We start from the raw sequence: 14,811 nt of genomic DNA, 5'->3' as shown, positions 1-14,811 counted from the left end.
TGCAGATGGCACGCTGGCATCAGCCAGAGCAAACCCAACCCCGACGGCATCTCGGGATCCCAGTCAAGAAGGGGATGTCACCGAGGTCAGCAGGGACACGGGGATGGGGCGGTCGTGGATCCCTGCTGTGGGGCTGCCCAGCAGACCTGGCAGCGGTTGATTTTTCCCCAGTACAATTAAAAGCTCTCAGTAGTTGCAGGGGCCATCCCAGTCCACCCCAGTGTTCCCAGTACCCAGCCAGGCAGGAGAGCCATGGTGAGCCATCGGTGGAGCTGGGGGAAGCGTACCGGCGGGGGATTTGGGGGCAGGCAGAGCTGTGTGCCCTGCAGTCGGTACCTATGACGCCGATCCTGGCCACGAAGAGCAGCACAGCTCCCAGGGGCAGGCCCACACCATAGTAGCTCACAGCATTGAGGATGGCACCGAATTTCTGCTTGCCTATGCCTCTGAGCACCCCGCTGCAGGCACCCTGCGGGGAAGGGAGAGGGGCTGGGGCCAGGAGCACCGCCTTGACTGAATTCAGGGCTCTGCCCCGGAGCTGGTGAACCAGCCTGGTGATGACCCAGCTCCCCGCCTCTGCCTGGTTATTTCTGTGTCCCTGCCTGGGTCTGTGGGTCATCACCTTTTCGTGCACTCTGTGTTTCCTAAGGGGTGACCCCAGGAGCTCTGTAGGGTGTCGGTGCTCGCCTGCAGCGCGAGGGAGCCTCGACCGACCAACCCCTACCGAAAATCGCAGCATCCCCAGGGACTTACACACGTGGCTTCAAACAAGTGGAAGACAATGTAGACAGGCATAACCCAGGCCACCAAGTCCACGATCTCCCTGGGGACAGAGGAGAGTCAACCGTCGCTTCTGGGAACCGACCCCCGTGCACCGAAGCCGGGAGCCGGGGGCACTCACGTGTCACGGGTGAAGATGTATCCCAGCACATCTTTTGTGGCAGCTAAAATGGCCCCCACGGCTATGCAAAACCCCCCTGAAAAACAGAGCAAAGCGCTGAGGCCAGCCCGGGCCGTGACGGGGAGCTCGGGAGCAGCCGGAGGGGGATAAGAGGGGTCACTGTGGGCAGAGGGCGGCGAACGCTCCCTGCTCCTGCTGTGCCTGGAAGGAGTCCCGGCAAAGGCTTCCCGGCACACGGATGGCCTGACCTGTGCAGAGCAGGCTGGTGGAGGAGGATCTCTTGGCCGTCTCGACGTCGCCAGCACCCAGCGCGTTCCCCACCTGCACGCTGGCGGCCGTGCCCAGCCCCAGCGGGATCTGGAACCACAGGGCTGAGGCTCGCGTGCGCAGCCAGGTAATGGGGCTGTCGCCGTGAGAGCGGAATAACCGCCCGGCAGAGAGGGGGATGGAGTTTGGGATTTAATTTAAAACATCTCTGTGGGAGCGATGGGCAGGAGCGGGGAGAGGCTTTGGTGCAGAGGGGGAAGACCGAGTTTTGCTGATTTTTGCTGGGTGACTGTCCCTGGGGAGCTCTGGGCTGAAATAATAACGCCCAGCCCTTACCATGAAAGCCACAACGGACACCTCGTAGATGATGGACTGGGCAGAGAGCTCGATGACGCTGAGCAGACCTGGGGGAGAGGAGAGGGTCAGCTGGGGGTGTGGGTGCCCGGGGGAGAACTGCTCTTGTCCCCCGCGACTGCTGCAGATGCCGCTCCGGCTCATGCCCTGTCCCCCTCCTTGCAGCTGGCTCTCTCTGCTGACCTATGAGGAAGCTCCCGATTTCGTAGGTCCACCACTCGATGCACATCATGAGCATGCTGGGGATAGCCAGGGACGTGAAGCTGTCCCACTCCAGCAGGCACTCGCTGGACCAGCCTGCGGAGAGGAGGAACATCACCTGATGGCTGACCGGGCTGGCCACATATCACATCCTCCAGAGTACCCACGGCAGTTGGAGGGACCGTTCCTGTTTGTAGAGCCACGAGAGCCACGCTCCTCAGCTCCATGGGACCTCCAGCAGCTGAGCATGCACATACGTGCTCTGCTGACGCCATCCCGTGGGCCACGCAGCAGTGCAACCCTCAGCTCATCCCTCCCGGAGCAGAGTTGTCCAAGGACAACCTCATGCTTACATCTGTGCACATCCGGCTTCGGGGCTGAAGCCTACAATGCCTCAGCAGAAAGTTTCGCTTCTCCAGAATTAATGTTTCCGGCACGGTGCTCTGCCAACGCTCGCGCGTGACGCACTGCCACCGAAGCAGCACCGCATTCCTGGGGTGCACCGAGCCAAAAGTTAATATTTACCACCAGGACTAACAGAATTCACCTGAGAGAGGTGGCGGAAAACTCCTGAACGCTCGTGTAAAGCGGGAACGGGAGGGAGGTGGGGAGATGCCCTTACCTCCCCAGGTCTTCACGTGGAGTTTCTTGCCTATAATATACAGGAACAAGAAAATGGCTTGTGAATACTGGGCAACGGTGTTGGCCCAGGCAGAGCCCCTGCAAAGGAAATAAGAAAGGTCGTTGGCACGCCGCTCACGCCTCCCTGGCCAGGGAGTGCCAGAGCGTGATGTCCTGCCGTGCCCCCGCGAGCACCGGATGCTCGGCCGCGCCTTGGGGTGCCGACGTCCCTGAAAGGTCCCTTGTCGTTGCCAGGTGTCGTGTTTTCTCCTCCGTGGGACGCGGGCGCTACTCACACGATGCCCAGATGGAACACGTAGAGGAAGACACAGTTTGCAATCACGTTGACGACGTTCCCGACGATCCCGCTCAGCACCAGCGGCCACATGATCATCTGCAAAGAGGAGGCGATGGGAGCGACACCGCCTTCCCAAAAGCTTTGGGAGAGGAGTGCGAAGGTCTCCGCCAGCCCCACGCTCAGCAGCTTCCTCAACTAAAGAATAAACTTCCGACGATGTCGCCTTGCTGGGAAAATGAGTGCGTGGGAGGTAAATCCCTGACCTGAGGGAGTATGAAGGGAGGTCCATCAGGCACATGGATACAACTGGCTGTGGGATGGGGTGATGGCCAGGGTCAGAGCTGTTCTGGGACACCTGGGCGCTGGCGGGGACAAATGCTGCCTTGCCCCCAGGAATGGTGAGCATGAAAACCCTGGATGTGTGGTTGAAGGGAGCCCTGAGCCAGGGCTGACCCTTCCTGGGTGCGGGGGCTGCAGGACCCACCTGGTTCTGCAAGTATCTTGTCTCCAGGTTATACAGAAAAACCGCCTGAAAAGGAAATGGCTGGATGAGGTGAGGCCAGCACTGAGCAGGGGCTGTGCTGCTGCCATGGGAAACGGGAGCGGGATCAGGGGGATCCTGCGTGGCCCACAGGGACTCACCGGGAGAGCAGGGACAAACGCCATCACGTAGCGCTGGGTTAACCTGGGGGAACACGAGGCATGGCTAGCGAGGGGCCATGGCCACAGCCACCCCCTCCTCGCGCCGGGGAGGGACGAGGCAGTGGCGTCTGAGCCACGGGACCACCCGACCTGGAGACCTCGGGGTCCTGGCGGATGAGGAGCAGGAGCTGCTCGATGTTGATGAGGATGGCGCAGCAAGGGAAGCAGCAGAGCAGGAGGATGAGGGTGGCACGCTGCAGGATCACCCCCACGCGCAGCAGGTTCTTGCTGCCGTAGGTCTGCAAGGCGAGAGGGTGGCCGTGAGCTCACGCCAGCGCCGGGGAGTGGACGCAGGGACCCTGCGGAGCGTGGAGCAGCCCTGGTCACCCTGCAGACCATCCGGGAGGGATTTGGTATTTCGAGGGGAGCACGGAGCTCCCTGTTATGGGGTTGCTGCATGGGGACAAGCTTTCCCAGCTCCCAGGCACAGCCGGGGCTCCATGCAGTGCCTGGGCAGCATCAGCCAATGCTGGAAAACCCCGCAGCTCCAGGACAAATGCCAGAATCGGTCACTTACCTGTGATATCAAGGTGTCACATGCCGATGACAAACCATAACCTACGGAGATGGCAGTAACATTTATAACCTGGAAAAAGGAGTTAAAGAGCCCCAAAGAGCGAATGTGAGCATTTAAGATGTTTAGGTAGGGAGAGGGGCTAAAAGGGGGAGCCCGAAATCTCTATCCTTGTCCACTTCTGTTCCTGTATCCCATCCCAGTGTCAGCAGGTGGGAGCTGGTGCCTGGCGCAGCCCCCAGGAATGCTTACAGCGATGGCCAGCGTGACGGAGGCCAGCTCAACCTTGCCCAGGTGGCCGCAGAATATGGAGCTGACGAGGTGTATCAGGAAGATCAGCAGCTGGATCAGGATCTGAGCGCGGAGGAGATGAGGTCAGGGATGGAGGTGAGCAGGGGCGGCCGTGCTGGGGCAGGGGGACACTCTCCTCCCAGGGTCCTTACCAGCGGCCCAGCCAGCACCAGCAGCTTCTTTGCATCCTCCCAAAAGTTGTCCGGGAGCAGGCGCCGGAGCCAGCGGTGTTTCTTCCCGCAGCTACCGGGTGTGAGCTCGTGCTGTCGCCGATGCCGTTCTCCTCGGGGAGGTTCGCCTGCTTCATGCTGCCGCTCTGCCAGGGGAGTGAAACAGCTCCGCTCCTCCACGCTCTGTTAAAACCACCCTGCCAGGGCGAGCAATGTGTAACCACGGTGGGGTGAACTTCAGCCGGGGCCGGGTGAGCCGGCCACATGCTCCCTGCTGCCGGCAGCCCGGTTGGCGATGGGAAGTGTAGGCAGTGGGGTCAGGGCAGGGCAAGGAGTTGGGGAGCACTCGCTGCCTGTCCTCAGTCAGTGTAGGGGCTGAGCCCTTCCCGAATTGCTCCCACGAACCCTCATACCTCTCTACTGCTCCGGTGGGCTGGAGGGTTGTCGTCCTCTTCCAGCAGCGATGGAGGATTCACGAGCACTGTGCGCTCTCCGGCGAGCTGTGATTGGCAGTGGTGGGGCTGCTGCCCCTCTCAGCCCCTCTCATCACGGCATGTCGGTGGCCAAGACAAGCCAGCCCCGTTGGCTCCTGCTGTCAGCCTTGCAGCAGCGTCAGGTTTCACCAGCATCGCTCTGCCAGGCCAAATATAGCATCCTGCCTTGGCCCAGGGCAGGGGAAAGGGAGGGGAAGCTGACCATCCCCTGCACGGAGCGGGAGGTGGGCTCTGGTGGGATGGGGTGGGAGCCCAAGGGGCAAGGCAAGGCAGCCTTCCTTCTCTCCACAGGCTCCCATCCCAAAACCAGCTCGACTCCAAGCAGGGCAGCGTCTGGCACATCTTCCCCACATCTGGGCAGAGGCTGCTGCGCTCATGGTTGATGGCTGTTTCACACTCCTTTATGTGATGCCCTTTCACTCCCAGCCCGCAGGCAACCAGCCCCACACGCCGGGAGAGTTGTGGGGTGGCAGAGGTGCCATGCACCGGCTCCCCACGGCATTCACCTCCAACATCTAAGCGTGCACCATGCTGAGGTGGCAGTGGCCTTGCTGTTACGCAGCTGCAGGGTAAGACCGTGGGACAGGGGGTGGGCAGGCAGTGCTGGGGTGTTTGCATCAAGACACAGAGCCTTGGCAGCTCTGCGGGCTTGTACAACACCCCACCCCCATCTCAGCAGCTCAGCAATGGCATAGGAGCAATCGAGGTGCAAAACCCCTGCTCGGACCCAAGGGGAGCAGCATGCCATCAGCCTAACTGAAACAAGGCCCCGGCTGCTGCTGCACCCACAGCTAGCCCCAAACATCAGGGCCAGGAGGCTGTTCCCTGTGCAAAGCCCACCGTGCTGCAAAAACCAGGCACGCATCTCCCCTCTGTCAGCTTAGCGGTGCCAATGACCGGGGTCACGCTCACACTACCGTAACAGCCCAACATTTACTCAGAAAACTTTATTGTATCAAAATCCCACCTTACAAAAGTGCAAAGGAAAGTTGCTTTAGGCCCTGTGCTTGCCACCCCGCAGGGAAGGCTGGGCCAGCAGCCAGAGCCCAACGCCCTGGCAGCTGCCGGGGGATTCATCCACCTTCCACCAAAATCACGGCAGCAGGAGGGAGCAGGCTCTGCCCTGCCGAGATGCTGGCACAGACTGGTGCTGCGGGCAGCGAGAGCCTCTGCCAGTAGCAAATGACACAGACAAATGCCCCCAGGGAGCAGGGCAGCAGCACAAGGTCCCCGTCTCCTTCCTGGGCCAGCCGCAGGATGCGCTCCCGCGTACCACCAGTGACATCCCAGTGCAGTGCAGGAAAGAGACCAGCTCTCAAGCACTTTCCTCCCAGATGCCACATCCTCAACGCTTTTAAGAACTCCACGTGTGGGATAAAACATTGTGAGTTAACCAGAAATTGAGCAAAGTGACTCTTTAAAAGGAACTGAGGGGGAATTCCTCCCCCCGTACCGTCTTCCTCCTGGGCCATAACCATGTGCCCTCCCTGCTCCGTGCACAGCTCCCCATCGTCACTGGTTCTAGCCGTTGCCAGTGAGGAGCCGGACCAGTATGCCCACCAGCAGGACAGCAACGGCAGTGGCAGCAGCCAGCACGCGGCGGATGACCAGAGCCCTCCATGCCACAGCGGGAGGAGCAGAGATGGCAGCAGGCTGCTCCTGCGTGATGAGCTGGTGGTCAGGTTGCCTCTCCCCTCCCACAATGCTCTCAGGCAGGACCACAGTGTCCACGGTGTCCGTGTCAACGGAGACATAATCTGCGCAACAGAGACGGGAGTGCTGCAGGGAAGCCGAGCTGCAGCGTCGGGGGATCCCAGCCTGATGCTGCACAAGCAGGAGTGACAGTCGTGAGAGTCCTTTCCCAAGGCAGAGGGACACTAGGACATGCCACAGCGAAGTGGCACACGTTCCCAGGTAAGGCAGATGCTGGCTGGCCGTCCAGGCACTTCCCTGGAGCAGCCAGCGTGGTGACAGGGGTAACGGGGTATCTTGTACCCCATTACTAAGCACAGGAGAAGTGCCACTGGGCCTGCTGGCCAGGCATGGCTGCCGTGACTGTGAAGGAAAGGAAGGGTTGGGTGGAGAATTTGGGCTCCCTCCTCATTGTCAGGTCTGGTTACATACCCACAGCAGATGTTTTGTTAGCAGCTGTGCCATTGGAGTTCACATCTTCCAGTTCTTTTTTCAGTCCAGCTCGGACTTGAGCCTAAAAACACATGGAAAAGTTGCTGGTCCCGGAGCAAGGGTGTCCTACCCAGCCAAGCAAACCGAGCATCCTCCCTCCACCAAAGCAAGCATGCTCAGGACCAAATTGCTCCTGGGAGGACAGATCCCATTTCACTTCTGCCTCCTCCCAGAGGGCTGTGGCACTGTAACGGGAGAGGAACTCACCTAGCACCTTGTAGGGGTTACTAGAAGCACAAATCTCACCTCTTCTGCAGCTTTCTTCCAATCTATGCGCAGGACAAAAGCCGAGAAGGAAAGGGCTTGCAAAGAGATGCAAATGATCATCCCCACCCACAGACCTGCAGGGATGGAGAGTGACTTCAGGGAGGGCTTGCGGCCACTGCCAAAATGCCCAAAGACTTCAGTCGGGTCAGGTTATCGCCCCGCTCTAACCCAGTCTCAGTGGGAGAGCTGCCCTGAGGGCAAACAGCTCCTAGGGGGGTCCTATCTGGGAGCAAGCCTGGATTTACTGGGATATCTCAGCCCCAGTTTGATGGGGGCTACTCAGAGCCTGCCTCACATGCTTGGGTGTGTGGTCCGGCCCCACAGATCCGAGTTCCAGGGCTGAGCCTTGGCTGGAGACACAGCGTTTGGCCCAGCAGCAGCACTGGCAGCTTGTACCAAGCCAGACTCGCAGTGGGGGACACACGTACCTAACAGCCCCATCTTAGCTGCAAACATCAGGGAGATGCCGATGGGCAGGCCGATGGCGTAATAGCCGATGGCGTTGGCGATAGCACCCATCTTCTGCTTCCCTGTGCCCCGCAGCACGCCGCCACAAGTCGCCTGAGGAAAGCGGGCAGAGGGATCAGTCGGTGGGAGAGTACGTGCTACAGAAGGTACCACCATGGGAGCTCTGGGATGTGGCACAGCCCTGGGAGCAGGGGAACCCGCAGCGCTAAGAGGGACCAGAGCCACGTCACAGAGCGCAGGGCTCCTCTCGTTCCTGCTGCTGACCCAGTGCGGAACGTGTCTGCAGAGACAGGCATGCCAGCAGACCCCATAGTGCTTTCCATACTGACCAGGTCCCTCTCCCATGGACGCAACAGGAGGAAACAGGCTGAAATTACTATCCAATCAGTTGTATGAGCCCTCTGCTATGCTGTGAGTGCCCGATGTCTCTGAAGATCCAGCTGTGCCACTCTGACAAGCCAGTTAAAAGCTGAAACCTTGCCAGGGGGAAAAAAGGGAGAGAACTGGGCTGCTCTGCAGCAATGCCCATGGGCAACTACACGCACAGGGACTCTGAGGTGGGTTGGGTAATGCAAGCAGCCACTTTGGCAGTTTATCAGTTTGCTTCTCTGTATCATTTTACCAGATGAAGAAAGAGCAAGAGGCAGCTTTGCACTCTCCTTTGCACCCCAACCTGCAGAGAGGAATCACTCCACATGCTGGAGTACTCACTGCTGCTGCATCAAACAAGTGGAACGGAGCAAAGATGATCATCACTTTGGACACCAAGACAGCAATCTTCCTGTTGGAAAGATGTACGTACTGGTCAGAGAAAGCAGCACAGCCTGGTCCCAAAGGACTCTCTGGTCCCGACATATCTCCCTTGGTCAGCTATGGAGCCTGATCCCAGCCCACGACACTTGAGGGGATGCGTGCAGCTTGGGTACCACCCTGGTAGTGTCCCAGTGTCAGCAGCATCCCTGCTGCCCAGCGGGGAGGAACCTTTGGGGAACATGTTTGGCAGACGGAGGTTTATGAACTCCATCAGTAGCTTCTCAGCAGCTCCTGGGGTATAAAATGCACCCTCTGAGAAGGTAATAATACTCAAAAGAAACCCTGTTAACCCACTTGTCATTGATGAAGATGTATCCCACCACGTCCTTTAGGGTTCCCAGTAACGTTGCAACCACCACAGCAAGAACTCCTGAAAGAAAAAGAAATGGTCAAATCGCTTGCCTCAAGGGCAGCATGTCCTGCTCCTGACCCAGACCTCAGGGGCTTCAGGTGATGGGAACAGGACTTGGCTGAAACCCAAGTGGTATTGCAGTAGAGAACAAGTCTGTTTTCCCCACTTTTTGCCCAGATACTCCCTCCACCTTCTGCAGGTGGATGACAGAATGCTAAACTGCATTTGTAACTATCAAAGGCTTTGCACCAGGTTCCTAACAGAAAAGGAAAGGCAGGGTCTTACCTTCCCCAAATAGAGGGTCCAAGCAAGTGGGTCTGGGTTCCTAGAGGGGGTCCCCACCCCAGTGAGAGGAAAAATGAACCATTTGCTGATAATTGCCCTTTATTCCCCTCTGCAGGACCTGGGCTGACCTGTGCACAGCAGGGCAGTGATGCAGGAGGTCTTGGCTTGTACCACATCCCCCAATCCCAAGGCATTGCCTACTCTGACACTCGCAGCCACGCTGAAGCCCAGAGGCACCTGAGTAGCAGGAGACAAGGAGATGAGTGGCAATAGGCCTGCAGCAGCAACAGAGCCTGCAGCAATTTTCTTCTACCCCAGTAAGGAATTTGGGGCAAACTGGCATTGCTGCAGTAAAGGGATTTTCCATCTGCAGCACACCCCTAGAAGTGCAGCAGACCCAAGAGTCATCACCTGCCTGGTATCAACTCCATCTTCCCACCCCTGCTTCCCTCCCCAGCTTGATCTGCAGGGCCAGTGCCTGCATGGGGGGTGTCCTCCCAGGATCCCAGTTTCATAGACTCAGCCCTTACCATGTAGGCCGCAGAGGAAAGCTCGTAGATGATAGACTGCGCACCCAGCTCCACCACACCGAGCAGCCCTGGAAAAGATTAATTCTGACCTAATTAAAACTTCTCCTTTTCTGAGAAGGACGCAGTGAGTACAGAGTTCCCATCTCACAGATGGCAGCACCCTGCAGAATCAACCCTGCAGGCGAGAGGTGCTCTGGGGACACCCTTCAGAGGCACCCACCACAGCACGGATGGCTGGGAGATGTCCTGATGAACCAGGGGAAAAAGAGTATTTGGACTCACCTGCCAAGAAGCTCCCAATCTCAAAGGTCCACCATTCAATACACATCATGAGCATGCCAGGCACTGCCAGTCGGATAAAGGAGCCCCAGTCCAGGAGGCAGTCCCGGGTCCAACCTGCAATGAGGAGGTGAAGCCGAATGAATGCATGCACTCCCTCTCCTCCCCCAAAAAGGGAGCCATATGCTCATGTGGATGATGTCCGAGGACAACCACCATGGCAGCTCACAGGACATCAGCCTAATCTTGCTGCTGTACCATTCCTGAGACAGGATGATCAACAAGAATGTGCTTGGAGCTACAGTGAAGGCCTTGAGGCCGTGGCTATATGGTAATCCCTTTATCAGGTGCTGGTGACAGTGCCAAATCCTCAGGGCCAGACACTGGTATTTTGAAGGGTTAAGCTATGAACGGTACCTCCCCACGTCTCCACATGGATCTTCTTCCACCACACGTAAAGGAAGAGGAGTATGGCCTGGGTGTACTGAGAAACAGTGTTAGCCCAGGCAGAGCCCCTGGGGAGAGAGACAAGCAGATTACAAAGGACGTCCTCCCCAGCCACAGCAGGAGATACCTGGTGGCACCCATACAAGCCTTGCTGCAGATACGGGGCAGATCCCTCCAGCCTTATCTTTTCCAGGCTGTTGGCTGAGGGCAGAGGATGGCAGAACTGGGCACCCAGGTCATCCCCCCCAGCCCTGAGCAAACCCCTGCACCCAGGGAGAGGCCGCCACCGCATCTGCTCAAACTTACACCATGCCCAGATTCAGCGCATTCAGGAAGAAGGCGTTCATGGCCACGTTGAGGATGTTGGCTGCGATCCCTGTCAACACCTGAGGCAAAATGATCGCCTGGAAGCCAAGGAAAGACTTTGGAGTTTGCTTCTCCAGCACTGCCCAAGCCCCTATCCAGCAAACAAAGGGGAGACGTTCATCAATGCCCAAGGAGAAAGCCAAGAAGGCAGCTCCTGTTGCAGGTAAAGCTGGATTGCGGCAGACATGCGGAAGGCAGCATGCAAAGCTCAAGAGCTGGTGCCATCAACAAAATGCAGAGTTGGGGAGTAGCAATGGGGAAATGGAGCAAACCAAGGGTGGTTCCCATGAGCTCCTCCTGCACCGCAGAGCTGGCTGCAGGCTGTGCATCACATATTCCTCAGCCCAGCTCTCCCTGGGACAGGATGAACTTAGATCCCAAACTTTATCAACGTTCCTAGGAATACCTTTAATCTACGGCCCAGAACCTGGTTAGTTATACAATACCTGACTTAGTAAATATCTTGTCTGCAGCTGGTACAGAAACGCCGCCTGCAAGAGTCAGGATTCATGTCATCTGCAGCCAGCTGCCGTCTCACACACAGACAGGCCCTTCCCTCAGCTCTTCCCACCGACTTCTGAGGGTGCCCCAGGCAGGCACATGGCCCAGCACCTTGCTCCTGTGGTCTGGTTGAAGCGTGGCATCTGTCAGCACTGGCTGTACCCCAAGCCAAGACTAACAAAAGGCACCTCCCATTCCCACTGGGAAGAGAGATCAGCCTCCAAATGGGAGAGCTCCCATGCTTCTTCCTGGAAAACTTGGAAGAAAGCATTAACCTACAGACTCTTGTTCTCAAGGGTACTGTTCTGTGTCTTGGAGGAGGCTCTCCAGACAGACAGCGTAACTAGCCAGAGCCCAGCAGCTGCGAGTGTGCAAACTGCAAGCTGCAGCCTTTATCTCGGAGCGAGCCTGGAGTCCCTGGTTCCAATGTCCACTGCCAGTGACTTGCTGTGCAGACACGTGGCCTGCAGTAAAAGCCTTTGCACAGCTAGACGAAAAGAGTGTGTGTTTGCTGGTCCAGCAGCTGCTGGCCAATACAGAGCTGTTAAGGCCCAAGATCAAGGGGCACGCTGTAAAACCCTAAACCATGGTGCCTGTGATCCACAGAGCAAAAACCCTCCCCTGGTTCCCCACATGTTACTGAGGGCTGAGGGATACAGAGCTTGTAACAGCTTTAGCAGCAACTTACAGGAAGCGCTGGAATAAAAATCATCACGTAGACCTGAGTTAACCTGGAAAGAGAGTTGTTTCCCCAGTTAATGATACAGCAAAGCAAGAGCCAAGCCAAGCAGTGTTGTACTCAAGCTCCACGGAGCCTTGATTTCAACACCACATGGCAACCCACAGCCAAATGACTGGTCCAGATGGGCTCGATCTCACCCCCTGACCTGGAGACCTCGGGATCCTGTCGGATGAGCAGGAGGATCTGCTCCGTGTTGATGAAGAGTGCCCAGCAAGGGAAGCAGCACAGCAGCAGGATGAGGATGCCCCGCTGCAGGATGGTGCCCACCTGCTTCAGGTTCTTGCCGCCGTAGGTCTGAGTCAGGAGAGCAGACCAAGGTGAGTATTACAGAGAACTAAAGGGTCTGGGCAAATGCTCAGGACCCAGGGCAGCAACAGGCTGATTAAATGCCCTTCCCACACCCTGTGGTGCCTAGTGCCAGGCTGGTTGGGTTTAACTGGCTCTCAGGTGGATTGTACATCCCTTTGCTACCCAGGCACGACCCCAGGCTCCTTAGGAAGCTGCAGGGTGTGAGCAGGCTCCAGCCAGTGTATCTGTAGCCCCGTGCTGGCTGGAAGCTGCTGTCCTCCTGCTCTTTGTGCCCAAATAACGCTGCACAGGAGGCCAGACATCACCAATCTAACCAGACACAAGAAAGGGGGAACTGCTACTGACCTGGGACATCAGTGTGTCACATGCTGAGGCTAAACCAGAACCGATGGAGATGCCAGTCACATTGATAACCTGCAGGAGAGACAAGGGACTTGGGTTGCAAGGGAGGGTGACAGGGAAGCTGGCCCAGAGCACTGTGTCTTTCCCAACTGGGTGGGGAGTCAGTTCAGCTACGAGTTTTTGGGGAGATTCCAGCCCTTCTCCATTTCTCAGAATAATACATTATTGTTATCTAAACAGCCTCTTCTCTCCTCTGGTGTGAAAAAGGATCCTCTAGCAAGGGGTGAATACCTAAGGAACCACTAACAGGGCTGCTCCTAGCTGCCTGCACACCCCCAGGTCTGGCCAGGTCCAGAGCTTGGCCTTGCACTGGCACAGTTCCCATCTCCTGCTTGTGCTCAGGGCAAAAGAAAGAAGGCTTTGGAGGATGCAATGTTCACATTGCATCAGGCTGTGCTTACGCACATGGTCCTCACAGATACATTCCTACAGGTTTGGGGTTTTTTCTCCTTTTGTTTTGGTGACATGTTATTTGTACGTTTTATATCAGAGGGGAATTCATAGTAATACATACAGACACGGCCAGCGTCACAGCATCCAGCTCAGCTTTCCCCAGGTGGCCACAGAAGATGGAGCTAACCACGCTGATCAGGAACCCCAGCAGCTGGGCAACAAACTAGGGTGGGAGGAAGAAGAGACGGTGAGATAAGGACAGATCAGGACTTGAATGAACACCACCCCTCCCCAGGAGTCAGAGTATGAACAGCCCCATTTCCTGGCATCACTGCAGCACCTCGCCTCTGCTGTCTTAGGAACCTGTCCCTACTCACAGCGCTGCTCTAGGACTCATACAGGCTCTTGGTGGCTTTGTCTTTGAACGCAGACCTCTACCTGCCCTGTGGAATTCTGGTGTTACGTAGGCAGTGGGGCAGATGACCTTGTTTACATGCGGCTTAACGGCTTCACTAGAAATCCTCTTTTCCAGGATGAAAGATGCATGGGGAAGGAAAAATCAAAAATCCCAATGATTTTCTGTGCTTCTGTGCATCTGGGGGAAACCCTTCTCTCAAACCACAATGTCCTTTCCTCTTGGAGAGACGCCAAGTCCAGCCTGCTCTTTCCTTGCCAGAAGCTTAAGGATGCTGTATCAGGGACTGCACTCCAGACCTCATTTTCCCTTGGCAAGAGGACAGCCCCTCAACAGGCATCTGAGGCATGGAGTCATGGCACAGCTAGAACCAGATGGTAGGAGTTAAGAGACATTTATACCCGCTGAAGGGTGGGCACAGCTGGGGACCATGCCCAGCATCAGCTCCCATTCCTTTTCGCCCGGCAGTTGGCAAGCCGAGAGCCCAACGCTCCTGGAGAACCAGCTCCTGCGGGGTCAGAGGAAGAACAGAACAAAACCTTCTCCTCTCCAGACATCCCACTGCTGCCTGCAGATGTGGTTCTCCTGCCAGGCCTGGGCATGTTCGACCTGCCTATGAATAATCCCAGCAGGAGGGGTCCATACCTGCAGGACCATTCCAGTGCAAGGTTTGTCATGAAACGTGCGTTAACTGACAGCTGTAGGTTTGGTTTTGAGGTTATTTGCGCACATGGAGAAGCTGGCTGTGCCGTAGGTGGGACGGTTGAGGGGACTGAGCTGGGGCTGGTGTATTCAGCTACAGAAACTGAAACCCGTCTATACTTCCTCTGCTGCCTGATCACAGCAGGTTGGTGCTTTGGTGTCAGGGAGGACACCTCCGAGAAGTTCATCGGTTGGTACTGATCTACCAGAGAGAGTAAAAGAGTCAAAGCACAAAACTTCACGTGCAATGGATTTAGCCCGGAGCTGTGATGCTTTGCAGAGGCGGCAGTGCTGGAGCCACAGGCTGGTTTCACAGAGCAATTTAACGGCTTATTCCCCACCCCCTGCGCAGATCTAAAGCCATGCTGCCCGTGGACCAAGCTGGACAGGAACAGGAATTCCTGCGGCAAAAGAATAAGCACTTGGATGACAATTAAGGACGGAATGGGGGCGGTTTCACTGCAGCTGTGCCTCGAGCAGCCCAGCCAGCACCGAGCGCGGGAGGGAGGGACCGGGCTGGCCCCTGTGCCGCCGGGGAGCAGG

At 57.1% G+C, this 14,811-nt stretch overlaps 2 protein-coding genes across 2 annotated transcripts in view; both read right to left on the bottom strand.

Moving 5' to 3' along the window:
- Nucleotides 1-4,456, bottom strand: part of LOC104507661 (multidrug and toxin extrusion protein 1-like) — a gene marked incomplete at its 3' end in the record, with an annotated part of 5,247 nt that extends 791 nt beyond the window's left edge. Inside the window, 15 exon segments of the mRNA XM_010149011.1 lie at nucleotides 336-469; nucleotides 754-823; nucleotides 902-977; nucleotides 1,150-1,258; nucleotides 1,505-1,572; nucleotides 1,706-1,819; nucleotides 2,346-2,443; nucleotides 2,641-2,738; nucleotides 3,127-3,171; nucleotides 3,285-3,327; nucleotides 3,435-3,583; nucleotides 3,862-3,930; nucleotides 4,111-4,212; nucleotides 4,302-4,414; nucleotides 4,417-4,456. Coding sequence (XP_010147313.1) covers nucleotides 336-469; nucleotides 754-823; nucleotides 902-977; nucleotides 1,150-1,258; nucleotides 1,505-1,572; nucleotides 1,706-1,819; nucleotides 2,346-2,443; nucleotides 2,641-2,738; nucleotides 3,127-3,171; nucleotides 3,285-3,327; nucleotides 3,435-3,583; nucleotides 3,862-3,930; nucleotides 4,111-4,212; nucleotides 4,302-4,414; nucleotides 4,417-4,456 — 1,328 coding nt within the window.
- Nucleotides 4,457-6,334: 1,878 nt separating this feature from the next.
- On the bottom strand, nucleotides 6,335-14,223 carry LOC104507660 (multidrug and toxin extrusion protein 2-like). The gene is made up of 17 exons (XM_010149010.1): nucleotides 14,212-14,223; nucleotides 13,273-13,374; nucleotides 12,702-12,770; nucleotides 12,193-12,341; nucleotides 11,994-12,036; nucleotides 11,251-11,295; nucleotides 10,745-10,842; nucleotides 10,409-10,506; nucleotides 9,995-10,108; nucleotides 9,713-9,780; nucleotides 9,311-9,419; nucleotides 8,840-8,915; nucleotides 8,444-8,513; nucleotides 7,693-7,825; nucleotides 7,244-7,338; nucleotides 6,938-7,019; nucleotides 6,335-6,570 (listed from the first exon to the last, which is right to left on the bottom strand). The coding sequence occupies exons 1-17, from the start codon at nucleotides 14,221-14,223 to the stop codon at nucleotides 6,335-6,337; spliced, it is 1,599 nt and encodes a 532-aa protein (XP_010147312.1).
- Between the last annotated feature and the right edge of the window lie 588 nt (nucleotides 14,224-14,811).

This window comes from Eurypyga helias, unplaced genomic scaffold (assembly GCF_000690775.1).
Source record: "Eurypyga helias isolate BGI_N326 unplaced genomic scaffold, ASM69077v1 scaffold24373, whole genome shotgun sequence".
Classification (NCBI taxonomy): domain Eukaryota; kingdom Metazoa; phylum Chordata; class Aves; order Eurypygiformes; family Eurypygidae; genus Eurypyga; species Eurypyga helias.
The sequence above is the reverse complement of the archived record's forward strand: the minus strand, read 5'-3'. Positions and strand labels throughout refer to the sequence as shown.